Source organism: Crinia signifera, chromosome 4 (assembly GCF_055691185.1).
Source record: "Crinia signifera chromosome 4, ASM5569118v1, whole genome shotgun sequence".
Taxonomy (NCBI): Eukaryota; Metazoa; Chordata; class Amphibia; order Anura; family Myobatrachidae; genus Crinia; species Crinia signifera.
This window is the reverse complement of record NC_139220.1, coordinates 275,337,532-275,357,430: the sequence shown is the minus strand read 5'-3', so window position 1 is coordinate 275,357,430 and position 19,899 is coordinate 275,337,532. Positions and strand designations below refer to the sequence as shown.

General features: G+C 44.9%; 1 protein-coding gene across 1 annotated transcript; it reads left to right on the top strand.

Annotated features, from left to right (window-relative positions):
- The first annotated feature begins 11,061 nt into the window (after nucleotides 1-11,061).
- ADRA2B (adrenoceptor alpha 2B) lies at nucleotides 11,062-13,546 on the top strand. The gene has a single exon (XM_083184591.1). The coding sequence runs from the start codon at nucleotides 11,427-11,429 to the stop codon at nucleotides 12,609-12,611; it is 1,185 nt and encodes a 394-aa protein (XP_083040717.1). The 5' UTR covers nucleotides 11,062-11,426; the 3' UTR covers nucleotides 12,612-13,546.
- Nucleotides 13,547-19,899: the final 6,353 nt, after the last annotated feature.

Genomic DNA, 19,899 nt, shown 5'->3' with positions numbered 1-19,899 from the left:
TTCTTACCCTTTTTAACTCCTGTTCTGATTTGTAAGCCCTCCCTCTTTTCTCTTTCCCAGTGGGGTTATGAATATGGGCTGTGTCTAGGGGTATTTAACTAAAAGTTCTCTTTTGGGAACCTTGTTATTTCACTGGGTATTTTTCCAGCTCAACCTTAGGTTTCAAATGGTGAAGCTGTACTTTGGGGCGCTATGCTTTCTGTTTTTAACAGGGTTTCTATTGAAGCTATTGTTGCCATTAATCCTGTGTCCTTCCCATCTTTAGTTCAAGGGGAACTCGGTATTTGTGCTGTAGTTTTTAGCTACCTTAGATGGGTTAAAAAAAAATCTATAACAGTACAGTGCAGCATTAGTCATGGGGGTATATCTAACAATTTTGCATCTAGTTCGTGCATACTGGTCTTGTTGTCTCTAAGTTATGAATTCTCTGGAGTCCAGCAGCAGACATAACTTATATTTCAAGGTAGTTCTGTAATCGGAAGGTCAATCGTAGCCGCTGCAGTCAATAAGACAGAGCATTTGATATGCAAGGGCCCGATTATGATCTCTATTTGTTTTACCAATGGGTAATGCTGCACCTTTCCTGTTACTCCAATTGTAACTGCTATTTGCTTGGCACAACCTAGACCAGGAGGGAATGTTGTTAACGGGTTTGATACAAAAAAAACCTTTTACATTTAAACCATTTCACTTACCCATATCTGAGGCTCCTCCCTCAGATATTGTCTAATGTTACCTGGTTGTGGGGTGTATGTGTGTCCTACTCCCTGTTTGCATATATGTGTCATGCTTAGGGCGGCGTTGGCTACTAGGTGGGGCTATGGCTATGTGCTGAGACCTACCTGTCTCCTTCCATTGTGTCTCCCAGTTACTTACATATGTGTTATGTTTCCTATGGTTACTTACCCTGCAATGTCTGGCTATGTGTCCTTTGTTTCCACATTTGAAACATACCGTTTGGTTTTGTCTTACCGTGTCTTGCCTTGAGTGTGGTATGTTATAGGTTGGATCCTTACTAAAAGTGTGACTATCGTCTGTTATCAGTTTCTGCATGCCGTTTGTCTGTCTTTCTGTCATAAATCGTTTGTCCAGATCAACAGCAGATTTCTTTAAAGTATGTATTGTCATCTGTCTGCAGTTGGGGTGAATGGTTTCTATGTTGGTTCTCAGATTTTCCCTAAGACCTTGTATCAGCACAGAGACAATCACTCCCTTAAGATGTATGTTGTCCCTGGGGTCGGGGATACCAGAGTGCTTTGGCAACGCCTGCAAAGCACGGTTGAAATAATCGCTGGCAGACTCACCATCTTTTTGTTTGATGGTGAACATCAGAGTATTTTCAACCGTCGCTGGAAAACATACACCCAATTGTATGTTTATTAGGCGTATATTTTCCTGGTTGCCCTGTTCAGTTAAAATCTTATCGCCCTCCACACCACTGTCTCGAATGAATTTCTGGACATCTATGTGTGAAGGGAGGCAAGCCCTCAACAGGCATCGCCAATCCTTATTGGTGGGCTCATCTGAATTTCCTCGCTCCCTTACAAATTTCTGACACTTTGCCAGATCTTTGCTGGGATCAGGGAAATTTTTGATGATTAAATGACGTTCCAATCGTGTCCACGTATTGTGCATGTCACTATCCTTTACAGGCATTACCTCATCCCTGTCTCCCCGCCCACAAGGAGGTTCCACTGTGTGCAGAGGGTGAATCTGTATCCCCCCTGCACCATTGGACAACATCCCAGGAACAACTATCTCTGTGCTGTGTTGTGTGTACTTACCTGTGTCTCCAATCGTGTTCCTGGCATCAGCCATTTCCTCGACCAGAATGGCAGCAGCAGCTTGGGCTATCACAGCCTCTCTCTCCTTTCCGCTAGCTTCGCAAGGGATGGCTGATGTCAGGAATTCCCCCTGTGGATCTGTATCTTGCTTATAGGGGGTAAAAACAGTACACAAGTTATTCATTTTCAGGTTATTTTTGGTTCCACTTCGGACTTGAATTGTTCCCTTTTTTACATATTGGGGAGTGGAAACATTCGTATTCCTGTGGCTGATTATACTTGCATCTGACAGATAACTATGTTCCTTTTGGATTGTACTTTCCTTCTGCCACAATTTTAGACATTCATTCTGTTCAACTCTTTCCTCGAGTGATAAGAGCAAACATTTCTGATCTCTAACTGCTGATAAGACTTCTGGATCGAAACCACCAACACTGGGAAATTCTAACTTGCTGCCTTGTGTCAATCCTTTTCCATTTCTTTTTGTAAACAACTGCTCGTTCACTGTGCTCCAACACATTATGGAAGCTGCCGACCCTTTAGGTCGACTAGCTTCCTCCCTAACTGACACGTTATCACTGCGTGACCCGTTATTACCCATAATTACAGGAATAAACGTTCACAGCTAGTAGACACCGGTGGGTTATTACTTCTTGAGAGCTCCCCAAACACTCACTTCTCAGCGACCTAGAACGTTCCCACAATCAAGTGAGGCGCGAAGGGTACGAGGCAATAATACTCAATCACCAAGTCTTTCAACTAGTAGCGAACTACTAGCCAACTTGCAAGGTGCGGCAATTTTTCCAGGACACAGCAAAACTTGTTTTTCCTGTACCCCCAAAAACTGGTATTTCTAAAGCAGCTGATCGGATCACTGGGTTCCGATTTTAGCTTCTTGTACCCTCCCAGTGGATCAAAATAGGTAGTTCCACGGAAGGGGCAGTTCCTATGGGCACGTCGTCACGTGCACCCTGTCCTACCCGGACTGTCCTACACTGGACTACACTGTGCTTGAGTCGTGCCGTCACACACCCGTTCACCTCAGTTTTGTTTCACACTGGGTGCTAGTTACACCTTGGTCTTATGCTTAAACTTGAAATATTTCTGTACAGAAAAGTCTTCCCAGGTTGGTAGTTTCTCACTAGATACTTATGCAGGTATAAATCCCTTTTAAATAGCTATAGGAATCTATTAAAATAATGCTTGAGTTGCTTGTTTATGAGAAAATGAACAAAAAGAAAAACTTATTTTCTCTTATTAATCACCGCCTTATCCACAGTATATTACTATACTGTTTTAAATAAAGCTAGTGATTCAATACTGTTCACCTTTGAGTTCCTATGTGTGCTGCATGTGCAGTGCCAATGAACAGCCACGTGTATACGTGCGTTGTTCACAGGCCGCCGATGAATCGGCCACCCACGTGTTCTATAGTGTATTTGCAAGGTTGCGCTCGGGTTTCGCTATACGCAGTAATTGCGCCTAAATGTGGAATAAATCCCTTAACTTCGTCCGAAAGTTACGTATCAAGATGCGAAATGAATCCCGCACTTAATCCGTAAATCACGTACAAAGATGCGAAAATTTCCCCGATGTGAGCACGTGCGCGCGCACCTTGCGTAATACACAATAGACGCTTTACGTTACTGTAAAAGGCCCAGAACTTATCGCCACGTGGCGGAGTCCCTGGCCCTGCAGTAACTAACACTAAAAGTTATAGTTTTGCACAGAAGGGATCCTCTATGTACTATAATAAAACACAGGCCTTTGTCTCCACGTGTGCGAACCTTATCGCACGTGGCACATATACTGTAATAAACAAGCAGCTCAAGACACCATACCCCGTTAAACTACTTGTGGCAGGCAGAAGTACAGTTTACTAAACACTTAAATATGCTTTAAAACACGTGGCTTAATGTTTCCCTGGATTTCACTTATTGTACTTCGAGTTCAACGCTAGCACCTCTCGAACCCTGCACCGCCGCGGACCTGGCCCATCCAGCAATGGATAATAAATACTTCCACCCTTTTGCTGGTATAGGTCAGGCCGCGCGTTTGGTACTGAGCTCTAGAGTGTGAAACGGACGGACGCAGCCCCCAATTGTTAATACTGATTTATTATGACCAAAGAACAATAAGTGAAAAGCGTAGGTTACGTATTATGTCCGTAACCTGCGTACCTCTTATACCTAGCTACGTGCGAACAAAACGTAGCGCAGCGTAGCGTACCTTTATTGTGTATTAGACACCAAAGAACTAATACCTAAATAAGAGATCTCTTCGCAGTACTCTGTCTCCAATCTGCTGATAACACCTTTAAGGACAGTGTCCGTAGTATACCTTATCGCTATGTGCGAATAACAGACGAGACCACAGTATAGAAGTGAGGAGATAGAAACTCCGTAAATGATGCATTTAAGTCCCTAATGGACAAAGGGGTTTACAGAAATAGGAAATACAAGTATAACACGTAATGCAATCGTCTAACAATAATAAGTACTTTTAAAACACTTACAAAGATGCGGAAACAGATACAATCATAATCAGCCACATTACATAAAAGGGGAATACGAATGTTTACCTTCAGGGGAAATAGCGCAGCGCAGTCCGGTCGGAGCTCACTATGTTCAGGTTTGAACTATAGTCCGGTCAATGGTCAGGGAAAGGAAGATGTGCCGAAGTGACCGAGGCCGCCCTGGGTCACCTATCTTATAGGGTCAGAAGGGGGAGGTCAAAGGCCATTCCTATTGGTCAGGGTTCGTATGTCAGGTCCTCTGTGATTGGGGCAAAGGTGCAGGGGGAAGGTGAACTTTGGAGTCCTTTGTATGTTGGTATCGTCGTCAGGGGTTGTAAATAGCAGTAGAACCGGTTACAACTAGATTCCTTTGTTATACACTTTTTAACAGAAACTGTCTTGGGAATATGGATTTTGTCCATAACTATCGGGCCGTATGGATTGCGATTTATTCGCAATGACCGGAATACTGCGCATAAGAAACGGAACGTAACGGTACTAAACATTATACAGATGGATATATGCAATACTAACTAAGCTATGTATGGTGCTCTAAACCTTTAACTATATTTTATTTAGTGTCAGTATGTTATTATGAATTTATGTGTAATAGTATGGCTGCGCTTCTGGTCCACTTTGTCACACAGACTCGGGTATGGAAACTTTATTTGCGCAACTCTGCGAACCAAAATGGCGGCCATACTATCCTAAAATGGCGTGTGTGCAACTCGACTTTAACAGTGGTCAGCATTTTAAAAATAATTAGCAGCTTAGCAGCTCTTCTAACACGGGGGCAAACGCAGGATTTTCAGAAGGGGGCTTCCAGAGGGGCGGAGCAAAGCACGGAGATGGATACTTAGGTGACCCAGTATATGCCGGGTCAATTTAAGTATTATAGATAGACCAAATGTATATAAATAATAATAATAAAATATATATAGTAGAAGTGGAAGAGATGTTCAAGAGGGCCAAACCAAGGAAAGCACCAGGACGGGGTGTCACCATCTGCCCTGAGAGTATGCGCAGGTCTACTTGCCCCCATATTCATCAGGATCTTCAACAAATCACTGGAGCTGCGCAAGGTTCCCTCCTGCCTCAAAAGCTCAACTATTGTTCCGGTCCCCAAGAAATCAACCATTACAAATCTGAACGACTACCGGCCGATAGCTCTGATGTCTGTGATCATGAAAACATTTGAGCGCCTGGTACTGAACCACCTGAAAGCTGTGACTGGCCACCAGCTAGCCCCCCAGGGCTGTGTACTCTCACACCTGCTCTTCTCCCTTTACACCAATAACTGAACCTCAGAGGCGCAATCAGTAAAGATAATCAAATTCGCTGATGACACTACCGTCATTGGCCTTATCAAGGACGGAGACGAATCGGCCTACAGACAAGAAGTGGACCGATTGGCCCGGTGGTGCAGCAGCAACCATCTAAAGTTCAACCCACTCAAAACCGTTGAGATGGTAGTGGACTTTAGGAAGAAGGCTGTTGGTGTTCTCCGCTACCAATTGCTGACAGTGTGGTGTCGCTAGTGGACTCTTTCGAGTTCCTAGGAACCACAATCTCCCTTAAATGGGGGCCCAACACTGATACTATTGTTGGAAAAGCGCATTCTTCCTTAGGCAACTGAGAAAGTTCAACATCCCACAGAAGCTTCTGCTCCTCTTCTACTCTGCAATTGTGGAGTCTGTACTGTGCTCCTCCAATACTGGTCTGGTACGGCTCCGCCAGCGAAAGAGACAAGTGCAGACTCCAAAAGGTAGTCAGAACTGCAGAGAAGATAATCTGGACAGACCTTCCCTCTCTCCAGGACCTGTACCTGTCCAGAGTAAAAAAGCAGGCAACGAAGATAGTCAAGGACCAACTACATCCTGGCCATGGCTTGTTTAACCTGCTGCCATCAGGCAGACTCTACAGGGCTATTCCCACCAGGTACAGTAGAAGCCTTAAAAGTGTCTTTCCTCAAGTGGTTCACCTGTTGACACGTGAACTCATGAACACCTCACTGTCTAGTCGCGTCATAATCCTTTGCACATAATCTAACATGGTGTCCCCTCGGAATAACTTTCTATATTACTGTACATGTTCCCCCACCTGTTTATATTGTTTATACTGTATGCTGTTTACTTGTTACCCACCTGGCTGCTGCACAGTAAACCGAAAACAAATTCCTAGTATACGCAAGTATACCTGGCCAATAAAGCTGGTTCTGAATGATATTTAGGGTGACATTCTATGGGATGCGATTTTGCTTATTTTGCGGTAATTAGACCACAAAATGGCGATATCGCATTTTTCATAGAAATCGCAAATTTAATGTGATGCGCTAAGGGACTGAAATCGCATATTATGTGCGTTAAGGTATGGTGATAAAAATTGCGAGATTAATTCGCATTTTTATCGCATCCAGATGTTTTCGTATAGAAAAGTATACAAGTCGCTTATTTAATGCAATGCGCATTTGCACATCGCATTAATTAGGTGCCTAATTTTCGCACTTATTTCAGACCAGGGTCTGTTTGGCGAATTAGCCAGAACCCTGCACAGATCGCAATGTTCTGTGCAGGGTTCTGCTGTAATAAATAAAATAAAGGGTTAAAAAAAAAAAAAAACGAGCGCGGGGTCCCCCGCCAGAGTATAACCAGCCCCGGGCTCACTGAGCCGGTGCTGGTGACATAAAATCAGGGTCCCCGACAAATAGGGGTCCCCTTGATTTCATGAAACCAGCACCAGGCTCAAGGTCGGGCGCTGGTTCCCAAAATACGGGGGACAAAGTGACTAGGGGTCCCCCGTATTTTAAGAACCAGCACCGGACACAACCAGCCAGCAGGGTAATGCCACAGCCGGGGGAAACTTATTATATAAGCTCCCGCGGCCAAAGCATTAACCCCCTGGCTGGTCAGCATGGGCAGGGGTCCTGGGGAAGTGGGGACCCCCCCAATGAAGGGGTCCCCCCCCTCCAGGACTTACCAGCCCATGCTGATAGTCCGGGGCTGTCCCCGATGCCCCTGGGCGGTGGGCATCGGGCTGATGGCTTGTGTAAAAAAAGAAGTAAAACTATTGTTTTATACTGGCGAACTATGAGTCCCAGCAAGCCTACCCCGCATGCTGGGACTTAGAGAACCACAAGTCCCAGCATGCGGGGCATTAAAGGGCCCGCTGGCACTTGTAGTTCAGCAGTACAAAAAATAGTTAACAAAATCACACTGACACACTGTAAAATAATAGTTTAATACATACAAAACACACACACACTGATACTTACCTACCTTGAGCCCGTAGGTCGGTCCCTGGATCCGTCCTCCGGGGCTCCAGGGCAGAAGAGTCCGGTTCCGGGGCCTTGGTCCTGGTTCCGGGGCTGGTCCTGGGGTTCCGGGGCTCCTGGGCTGCAGAATCCGGGGTCCGGGATCCGAGGTAGTCCCCAGGGGTACCTAAGGAAGCAAATCCAACTCACCTGGTCCCCGGCGACGACCTCGGAATCCTCTCCGGTGACATCGCTGGTCCCATCTGCTACCCGGCTCGCAGGACTTTGACAGGCGCTGAGATGTTTCCTCCTCGGCGTCTCTGCACAGAATGATTTCTTGGCCAATCAGGAGCCGAGAAAGTCGGCTCCTGATTGGCCAGAAATCATTCTAACTAGAGACGCCGAGGAGGAAACATCTCTGCTCTAGATGCGCTGAGATGTTACTTCCTCGGCGTCTGTATTCAGAATGATTTCTGGCCAATCAGGAGCTGACTTTCTCGGCTCCTGATTGGCCAAGAAATCATTCTGTGCAGAGACGCCGAGGAGGAAACATCTCAGCGCCTGTCAAAGTCCTGCGAGCCGGGTAGCAGATGGGAGCAGCGCTGTCACCGGAGAGGATTCTGAGGTCGTCGCCGGGGACCAGGTGAGTTGGATTTGCTTCCTTAGGTACCCCTGGGGACTACCTCGGATCCCAGACCCCAGATTCTGCAGCCCAGGAGCCCCGGAACCCCAGGACCAGCCCCGGAACCAGGACCAAGGCCCCGAAACCGGACTCTTCTGCCCTGGAGCCCCGGAGGACGGACCCAGGAACCGACCTACGGGCTCAAGGTAGGTAAGTATCAGTGTGTGTGTGTTTTGTATGTATTAAACTATTATTTTACAGTGTGTCAGTGTGATTTTGTTAACTATTTTTTGTACTGCTGAACTACAAGTGCCAGCGGGCTCTTTAATGCCCCGCATGTTGGGACTTGTGGTTCTCCAAGTCCCAGCATGCGGGGTAGGCTTGCTGGGACTCATAGTTCGCCAGTATAAAACAATAGTTTTACTTCTTTTTTTTACACAAGCCATCAGCCCGATGCCCACCGCCCAGGGGCATCGGGGACAGCCCCGGACTATCAGCATGGGCTGGTAAGTCCTGGAGGGGGGGGACCCCTTCATTGGGAGGGTCCCCACTTCCCCAGGACCCCTGCCCATGCTGACCAGCCAGGGGGTTAATGCTTTGGCCGCGGGAGCTTATATAATAAGTTTCCCCCGGCTGTGGCATTACCCTGCTGGCTGGTTGTGTCCGGTGCTGGTTCTTAAAATACGGGGGACCCCTAGTCACTTTGTCCCCCGCATTTTGGGAACCAGCGCCGGACCTTGAGCCTGGTGCTGGTTTCATGAAATCAAGGGGACCCCGATTTGTCGGGGACCCTGATTTTATGTCACCAGCACCGGCTCAGTGAGCCCGGGGCTGGTTATACTCGGGCGGGGGACCCCGCGCTCGTTTTTTTTTTACACTTTGCGCTGTCCTGCAAATGTGCGATTTTCAGACATGAAAATCGCACATTTTCAGGACTAAATAGAGCGCACCACTTCGCCGCAAATCGCCCCTCTTCGCACTTTTCAGCCTCCAATGCGCATCACATTAAATAATCGAATTTTGGCTGAAAAGTGCGAATTAGAAAAAGGCGATTTGCGGCGATGTGGTGCGCGAATAAAACATGCGCATTTAGCGCAAACCATAGAATCTCACCCTTAATATGATCAATAGAGCTGCCACTACATCATGTAGTGTAAGGGACAGAGCAGAGCTGCTGCACATGCCCAGTGTACCAGCTTCTTCTACCACATTTATTGTATATGTGGATATGAACCCTCAAACATCGAGATGGACCAGACAATAGCTGCCAGAAAGAAGAGACAGGAGCCTTACCATGAAGTGGGAGATTGTGAGCTTAGAAAGTGCAGTACTGGTTCTTTTATGTTTGTATATTTATTTATTATAAGTTTAACCTTTTCCTGACCACTTATCTTATCAAAATGTTTGAAACAGCCTGTACTATAAACCATTTGTACTGTTAAATATCAATACTGTATTCCTATTAACGCTCCCTCAGACTTGCATACTTTACTCCAATGCCCTGCAGAGTGGGTGATTTTGGATTACATTTGGAAAGCCCCCTCCAGAAATTCTGCATCTGACACTGAGGAGCTAATTGTCCATTAAAAAAGTACCAGACACTTTCTCACTTCTTATCACTGCTTCATACATATACCCATATGTCCTTTGGCAACACTGGCGGGCGGGAGGCTGAAAACCTTGGGGGCAGCAGGTAGGGGGGGTGTATTACATGTGACACCGGGTGTGTGTAACCGGGCTGCATCATTGTGTGCAGCAGCAGCAGTGCTATGCCAGCCTGTCCCCTATCTGTGCTGACAGCTCCTGGCATCTGCTCCACTACAGGTTGTGTGATTTTGTGTAGACTCCTTTAGTGGGGTATCACATAAGGGCAGGGGTGGGCAATTATTTCAGCTGGGGGCCACATGACACTTCCAGTAAATATTCGAAGGCCACGCTCCTGGCCACTCATATATGTGTGTTGTAGGTCATGCAGGACTTTCTTCAGGCAACACCCACCCTATGGAATGCCTTGCCACGCACATTAAGACTATCCTCTAGCCTCCAAACTTTCATGCGTTCACTGAAAACTCACCTCTTCAGGCAACCTCATCATATTCCAGAACCCCCCACATAACCTCCAGTAGCATTCATAGATAATTGCATCCCATCAGGACTGTCTTGTAATCTGGTGGTACTGCCATGCTATGGAGTCCTATCCTTACATATCCCTCCTATTATCCCTTTGTAAGCTTGCAAGCAGGGCCCTTCTACCTCTGTCGGTTTGTTACTAACCAGTTTGTTTTATCACTGCTTCCTATTAAAAAGCGCAACGGAATTGGCTGTGCTATGTAAGAAACTGTAAATAAATAATAAAACATGCTGTTTCAGCAGCTAGCCAGTAGAGGGAGCTGCTGATGTAAAGTTACCTGAGCTATCCTTGGTGCTGAATTTCAAACTCTGATCTGAAAGGGGTTAAACCTCAAGCAGTACTTACCATTAACACATCTTCCACAGGCATCAACTGTTCTACTTTTTTTAACACAGTACTGCAAATTACTTTGTATGTTTTGCACCAGTATAACACATGTCTAGACCTATTGTGTTATTGTTTATAACAGCAGTATGTAGTATGTACAGCTTCTTCACTCGTTAAGTAAGCAATTCAGATTTTCTCTCTCTCAAGTGGAATATATCCTGGAAGTGATCGCATTATACTCTCTGTGGTCTATCTAGAGCGCAATCTTCTATTATCTAAATGCTTGTGGGATTATTCTGGTAAGTAATATGCAGTCATTGGACTCTTTTCAAACAAACAGCAGAAGGGAAAGCTATGCATTGCTGAATTCAGGAAATCTGTATGGTGAAGAGGATTCCGTGTGTGTGGCTCCCTCCCACCTTCCCTGGAAAGGGGCTGTGCTGTGGAGTGTCTGACATCACTCAATGGGGCTGGGGGAAGCAAAACATTCAGTACTTTAAAAGCACGGAAAATCTGCATTTTTCACCTCACCGAGAGAAGAGTGATCAAGACCGCTTTTATTTCATATCTGTCAGCAGGCGAAGACACTTCTACAGCTCTGGGATGCAATTCTAAATGAATCAGACTGTATGGAATCACAACCTGGGTGACTGAACTTTTTCTAAAGTTCTGAAAAGTTTTTTTACCGAAGCTCTACAAAGAAGGAATGATGGAGCCTGAACCTGTCGGTGACCTATTATCCTAGCCCAGACATTTACCGTCCTGGAGGCTGTACCTACCTCTGCGGTCAGTGAGAAATGGCGTCGCCCATCTCCTACTCCATCCAAGCCACTGCGGTTATAGCTGCAATTATCACCTTCCTCATCCTTTTCACAATCTTTGGTAATGTCTTGGTGATAATTGCGGTTCTGACAAGTCGATCACTGAAAGCTCCTCAGAATCTGTTTTTGGTGTCGCTGGCGGCGGCAGATATCCTCGTGGCCACTCTCATTATTCCCTTCTCCTTGGCTAACGAACTGATGGGATACTGGTACTTTGGGAATACTTGGTGTGAGATGTACTTGGCACTCGATGTTCTCTTTTGCACGTCGTCCATCGTGCACCTATGTGCTATTAGCTTGGACAGGTATTGGTCGGTAAGCCAAGCCATTGAGTATAACTCCAAGAGGACTCCTAGGAGGATAAAGTGCATTATCCTAATAGTCTGGACTCTAGCAGCCTTAATTTCCTTGCCTCCACTGATTTACAAGGGCAAGAAGGAGGACCAGAGAGAAGACAAACCCCAGTGTAAGTTGAATGAGGAACCCTGGTACATCCTATCCTCCAGTATTTGCTCCTTCTTTGCACCCTGCCTGATCATGATTCTAGTATACCTCCGAATCTATCTCATTGCCAAACGCCGGACCGTGAAAAACACTAGGCCTATTGGTAAGAACTGTAAATCTACTGGAAACAGCACTATAAACAATGTAGAAAAGACACCGGGTCATACCTGTGGTACTACGCAGGAGAAGCTGGATTCCGATCTCCCATGTGTTGTCCGAGTATCCCTTCCTGTACCCGAGGAGAACAATGACCACACATCGGTCAACAGCAGCAGAAGAGACCCCAATGGTCTTGGGCCTCCTGTTATGGACACGGTCATCACAAGCAGAGGCATTATACTGCTACCTAAGAAGTCTAAAGACCCCAACATGACCAAGAAAAAAAGCCACATCAACCGGGAGAAGAGGTTTACCTTTGTCCTAGCCGTGGTCATTGGGGTGTTTGTCTTGTGCTGGTTTCCATTCTTCTTCACCTACAGCCTTGGGGCCATCTGCCCTGAACTCTGCTACATCCCACCAAGTGTCTTTCAGTTCTTTTTCTGGATAGGATATTGCAACAGCTCACTCAATCCAGTTATATACACAATATTCAATCAGGACTTCAGAAAGGCTTTCCGCCGTATTCTGTGCAGTCACTGGACTCACTCTGTTTGGTGACCTGTAACATATGGAGCCCTGACCTCTGTATTTATTAGACATATGAGACAAGAAGTTAGATGTATACTGCGCTAGATGTTAAAATGTTCTACGAAACCAAATCCATCATTGCTGACTTTGTAAATGTTTTCATGATGGGAAATTGTCTTCTGCTCCAAACAATATTTCTCTCCCAAGCTGAGCTTGGTTGAATAAAGCTGTTTGTGTGAGATACATCTGGTGTTATTAAAGTATTGTGCTCTCCCTTCTGTGGCTTACAGTACACTTGTAGCATCCGGGCTGGTATGGTAGCATGAGTTCGCTATAGTTTTGTTTACTGTCTGGCAAGCAAAGAGATAGTTTACGACTATGTACGGTATTGTTAGGTGCACAATCGGACCTAGTGTTTGCAGTACTAAAACAGACTATATATTTTTTTATTTGTTTTCATCTTCTTCAAGATGATTGTGAGGTTCACAACAAAATATGGTATAATACATGAAATGCAATTAACACAAATATCATGTCAACTGGTTCTGTGTACACATGGGCAGACTAACTATTGACAATAATGAGTTAGTGTCTGATCCTGCTTGGCTATAATGCAATCTGGACTTATGTAGTCATAGCTTCCTAAGATTTCTAATAAAGACTATTTTTGTAGAATGATATATCACTGCGACTGAGCCTTACTTTACTCTGCATTAGGATATTACCTTTAAAACCCCTTTTTTCTGCTCCGTGATTGTACTTTTTTTTTATAGCAGCCCCTTCCTGACCCACCACCAAATCCTCCTCCTTAGTTTGTACTGTACATATGGCAATAAACAAGCCAGATGTTCTTGTGCTCTCTGAAGTTTCTGTGACCTTCCTATTCTCAGAGACCTAGAGACCCCAGCTAAGTAGTGAGAACACTTTATAATGTTTGCAGCAATCATTGCGGAAGAGCAAAACAGTCTTTTTATGATTGTATAAAGAAGCCATTATCTGCCTATTTCTATCAAGTATCTTTTATGCTCTAGCCAAGCTAAGTGTCCGTTTGTATGTATGTATGTATGTATGTATGTATGTGTGTGTGTGTATATCCATCTCTCTCTCTCTCTCTATATATATTTATTTATTTGTGTTTGGTTGTGCAAATAACATTACTTTCTTATACACCATAGATAATATAATTTGCCTTGTCCAACACCATGCCTTTTCTTGGATCACTGAATGGGGTAATTTAATGTCTGGTCTACTCCATAACATGCCATGGAGAAACAATGAACATCAATCACATAAGTGTTGGAAAGTAGATACTATAGCCAAAGTCTGTTTTGCTGTATGTATTTCATGTATCATGTGACCAGTTACTACTTTAAAGCCCCACACACACCAGATGATAATTTGATCATTTAAAAGATAATGCTTCTGAGCGATGTTTTTTTTTTTTTAACCGGGGTGCCCAAACCAGTCCTCCAGATCTACCAACAGTCTACATTTTCCAAACCCAGAGCTGTAGCCATTACTAATTGTCACATTTTCATACCTGCTGCATTCATTCCTACTATAGATCCACAGGTTACTGGTAGATCTTGAGGACCGGTTTGGCCACTCCTGGTCTAGTGTGTACACTCAATATCATTAATGCCTCCCGGTTGCTGAACATGCCGGTAGATTTTTGCTCTATAGCCAACGACCTGCATGTTCAGTTTGCCCAGAAGTTCAGAGGGAAACCCTGCGGATATTGTTCATACAGCATATTGGATAGTGTGTATGGGCCTATTAGAGCATATTGGGTAGTATGTATGGGGCTCCTACAACATATCAGCTAGTATGTATTGGACTTTATACTGTACATTGTCCGCCTAGTATTTCTGAAGTCACATATATAACTGATTATAGATGTGCTTTTGTAATGTCAGAGGTGTATTGCTATTTGCTTCCCATGCTAAATTAATACCTTTCTTTGGCTGTGGCTGGTATGTAACCTCTGAGGAGGATGGAGTAGGGCAGATGTATTAAGCCTGGCAAAATGATAACACGGTGATAGGTTGTAATCACCAGCCAATTAGCTGTGTGTAAAAAAAGGCAGATGGGAATTGATTGGCTGGTGCATTATCACCTTCCACTTCATCACTGTTTTGTTACCACTTTACCCATACAGCAGTGGCGTGACTAGATACGTGTGGGCCCCATAGCAAAAGTTTGTAAGGGCCCCTATTTATCACCTAATGCTGAAAAATGTATACAGCATATACTTTGACAGGCAAAGTGGGCCCCTCTCAGCTCTGGGCCCCATCGCAGCTGCACCCCCTGCACCTATGGTAGTTACGCCCTTGCCATACAGAGTTGCTGAGGGCAACTGAAGACCAGCATTAAGAAAACCTGTGCCAGACTAGAGCCATTACAATTAGCTTTACTTATATGTACTAACCAATATAATTTGCGGAGAGATGTATCAGTCTTCCAATGAGTAGGGAAGAAGCTTATTGGAACCAATCAGCTTTGATTTAACCTTTGTCAGATACAGGTAGAAGTTGAGAGCTGCTTTATGCAACTTCTTCACTCTTTAGAAACCATAACATTTATGTCAGGACTCAAAGTTTCCAAGCAAGCCTCTACCCAGAGCATCAGACTGTGCCTGCCGCCCTCTCATAGTGTACAAAGCCATCTCTTCCGCAGGTACACAATGCACACCTACCCTTACCCCTTGCCCATGTTTACTGCTTCCAACACATCGAGTACAGGAACTGATTGTACAACTGCATCTATAATATCCCACCCCTTGCCAGATGTCATTATAACAAATTAAGCAATCTTGTTCACTACACCGATCAGTGGTTTTAATGTTATGGCTGATGGGTGTACCACTCACCCTTAAACTTCTAAAAAGAAGCATTAACCGTCTCAGTGTTACGTGTATCTGATTACATTATAACCAGAAATAACTGCATAATTCAGAGTTTACAGGGAACCCTAGATGCTAAGTTCAGTACATACTGTATTTTATATGCTCAAAAACAAGTCTCTTACCAGTTGTGATCTCTCCTCTAATACTGTAGAAATCATAGAATCTCCCAATCCCCAGTCGCTTGATCTTGACCTTGATTTTGTTTTTCCAGCAAAGTCCAATGTGTTGTAAGCATCCTGGACATATTTTAAATATAATTATTGGGTACTTTTCACGGCGGCAGTTACGTAGTCAGCGTAGTGTCCCTGTCAGAATCTGGGTAGTGTTCCCACTGTTAGTGTAGTCAGCATCCCTGTCAGTATCAGCGTCGTGTTCCCGCAGTCAGCGTAGTAAGCCTAGTTAGTACGTTTGCGGCTAGCCGGAGCTTACGTAGTTAGCGTAGTCAGTCAGCGTTACACAGTTAGCGTAGTCAGTTAGCATTGTGTCACCACTTACTACAATGTGTCAGTTATGACTGCAAAACACCCCCATTATCCACGCCAACCCGAAGCGTGGCAAGCGCAGCGGTACGTGTCCTCCCGACCTGTTCATACCCCCACTATCCATGTCGGCGTGGAGTTGGCTTTATAAAGTGTGGTGAGCTCACGCTTATTACTTGACGTGTATTCTGCGTCCACGCCACGCTTCGGGCTCGGTGGCTCGCCACACTTTATAAATTCAACTCCACGACAACATGGATAGTGGGGGTATGAACAGGTCAGGAGGACGTGGATGCTTTGGGCTGGTGTGGATAGTGGGGGTTTGAAATGGAGGCATTTGCCAGTATGTAACATGGACCACTGGCAAATGCGTCCATTATTGTGCATGAGACGCACTTGCGCACCGCACGCCCCCCCCCTTTGTGCACGAGACGCACGCGCTACCGAACCCCTAACCCTGTCCTTCTCCCTAAAGCGGACACGGGCAGGGTTGCCGTACCCTGCCGCAATATTTACTGAGACACACAAGCGTATGAGACGCTTGTGCGTCTCAGGCAGATGGAGCGCCTCTCCACCGGCGCCCACATGATCGCCTCTCCGCCGGCGTGAATTTGATGTTGAAATATCTTCCACCATGCACTCTAGACCCTGAGCTACAGTATGACATCTGGTCCATGTGTGGCTAAAGTGAGTTACAGTTCCAATCAGTAGATCTGCCTGATCTTGTGCAGACCAGAGGTTAGGGACCACTGGCTCCTCCCACTGTTTGAGCATTAGCACCATGCAGACACTGGGAACCTGGTGGAGAGTGCACAAGGCTAAGTACTCACATAATGGTCCATTTGGGTGAGCATTTGTTTTCTGTACTCGCAAGAAATAAGAAAATATAAAGATACACATTCTCCAACCCTTCTAGCTACGCAATACTGGTCTCCTGAACTCCCTACTTTTTTTTTTGTGCAATTTGTTTTTTTTTACTAAAGGTCCATATAAAAAATGCAAAACGGACATATATTTCCAGAAATAGAATGGGAACAGCAACTAATTGGGACAGTTATTATCATTAACACATAGTAGAAAAAAAAAACTAAACAAAATGGCCAGCTTAAATAGACTTTTTTTTTTTAAATAAACTTGAAAACCTGTATCCTTAAATAACTACATAGAGCTATGGAAACAAAGATCCTTGATATCTAAAGAGGGCAAAAAAGGAAAAGTAGCGAGAGAGGGAGCAAGAGCTATAGAAGAGAATCAATCCAAGTTAAATATGATGTAGTGTTGTTAACTAGGACCAGGCAGTGGCCTATCTATAAAGGGTGCAGTGCATGCGGTGCACACAGACCCATGGGGCCCACACTGCACATGATGCACCCATTTTTCCAATACGTACCCTCAGGCGTCCTGTGGCAGCAGCAGAAGCACTGCCGAAATCATGGGAAAAATGGTGTGGTGGCCATTTTGTCAACAATATGCGCAGTGGAGTCTGTGCGGTCTAGTGCACAGACTACACAATGCTTCACAGACCCTACTGCTCCCGGCGATATGGAATTTGCCACCGCGCCATTTTTCTGGAGATGCGTGCATGTGCAGTTGGACCCGAGGGGTAGATGTATGAAGCAGTGATAAAGGAGGGGAAATGAGTCAGAGGAGAAGTGGCCCATGGCAACCAATCAGCTGCTCTGTATAATTTTATATTAGGCAAATTACATATGTTAGTTCAGTGTTGATTGGTTGACATGGGCCACTTCTCTGGCTCGTTTTTCCTCCCTTATCAATGCTTCATACATCTGCCCCTAAGTGCTCTAGTGCACTGACCCTACTGCTCCCGGCGCTGCTCCTGGCAGAGAGGAGGGGGCCCTGCTGGAGGAGGCTGCACATGGGACTCCTCCTCTCTTGAAACGCTCCTGGGATCAGGCCAATACTGGGTTGAGAGAGAGTTATATTATAGCAGGAGGGCAGCAGTAATTTTAAACCTTGAACCACTGAGCTCACAAACTGTGGCAAGCCTATCGAACAGGGGGTGTTGGAAGAGATGATGTCTGATGATTGAAGAACCCTAATAGTCCATCCATTGAAACCAAGTGTCTCTAAAATACATATATCCTTGCTCCGTCATTTTTTTTTTTTAGAGGATCAATTTATTACTGATTAACATGGTCACGTTGCAAGGCCGAAAACATTGCTGTATTGGCAAATGAGCTGTATTAATCATATATTAATCATATATTGATTCTGTTAAAACAAAGCAATTAGTGATCAGTGCTGATTCTTCTTGGTAAGAAAGGCAAATAATGCATGTGTTCCCTGTTCCTTGTTCTTGCCCTTTAAGCCTTATCTTAGTTTTGTTGTGTTTGTCACCTGTGTCTGCTTCCTGTTAGCTGTAAGTATTAAACAGATGGGAATAATAACTAAATGTGAGCATTAGAGATTTGCTACTGTATGTTCTTGTATCTGGTTCAACTTGAAAATGTCCTTCAGACATGTAAAAGAACAATAATAATAGTTGTACTAAAGTGATGACACTTTAATATAACTTACAATTTAAATTTCTAAAAAAAGGGGGCCTTAATCCTATTTTTATTCCTAAGAGGTTCTGCCATACAGGTAAAAGAAAAATGCAGGTGTACACTCTAAGCACTAAGAATACTAAGGTTGAGTATCCCTTATCCGAAATGCTCGGAACCACAATCATTTTGGATAAGGGATTTTTTGGATTTTGGAATATTTTTTTCCCCCATACTCACTTGGTCCCCTGATGGTCCCCCGACATCCACAGCAGCCTTCAGGATCCTCTTCAGCGGCATCTCCGGTCCCAGGGTAGCATTGCGCCACCGCACACTCACGCAATGCACCCCTGGCACCTGAGATGCCGCTGAAGAGGATGGCCACCGTGGACATCGGGGGACGAGGTAGGTATGAAAAAGGGGGGGTTGAATATTTCGGGTTTTGGAATACACGGATAAGGGAGACCCGACCTGTAGTAATAATATTTTTGTTAAACTCTTACAATTAACATGGAGTATGAGTGAAGTCCTTAGCACAAATTTGGCCCAAAACGTGAACCTATCCCCACATACATATGAACTTCATCAGATGGGTCCTCTGGATACATATGCTCTAGATCAGGTCTGGCCAGCTGGTGGCCTACTTCTCAGATGCAACATTTTATACATGTTTCCCACTCTGAAGAAATACTGGACATGGTGGTCTTTATTCTTTATTCCCAGTTGGTCTCCCAGTAATGCCAACTTTACCCCTAAAATATAGATTCCCCCAAAATCAAAGCATTCTCAGGATGTAATAAGAAGGGATCCGCTATCTACGATATGTGTCACACTCCTTCCATTTCCACCCATTAACTGCTGGACGCCATCTGGAGATGTTGGCGTCCATAATAATAATTTTTGTTTTCTTTACCACATTGGGGTAATCCAATTATGCCGCTGTCTGTGCTAATTGGTGTCTATTGGAGCTATTCAATTGTTGTTCCGAGACGCCCATTAGCATTTTACATGGCTGAGAGGACAGGATTTAGGTCACAAACTGGCTAAACTTATCTAATGTTGCCACATGGGCATCTAAACGTCTGCGTTTGGGCACCCAAACTATGTATCTCCGGAGGCTGCAAGAAAATAACGTGTGCTCCGTGGGTAAAGAGCATCTGATCAGAGCAACAATTGAACAGCTCCGAAAGATGCCTATTTCGGTACTTGTTTCCTAGCACGGCCACGCCGATTTGTATCGGGGTGATTGGGTCGGAAAAATCGCGTCGGTCGCATCGCATGCGACCAAATCGCATGCGATGCGACCGATGCGATGGACCCGATTTTTACATTGAATCAAATGTGAATAGGGCCCCTGGGACCTTATTTTACATTGGATTCAATGTAAAGTAGTCCCCAGACCCCAAATTTTACCCCCTCAAAGGCACCCC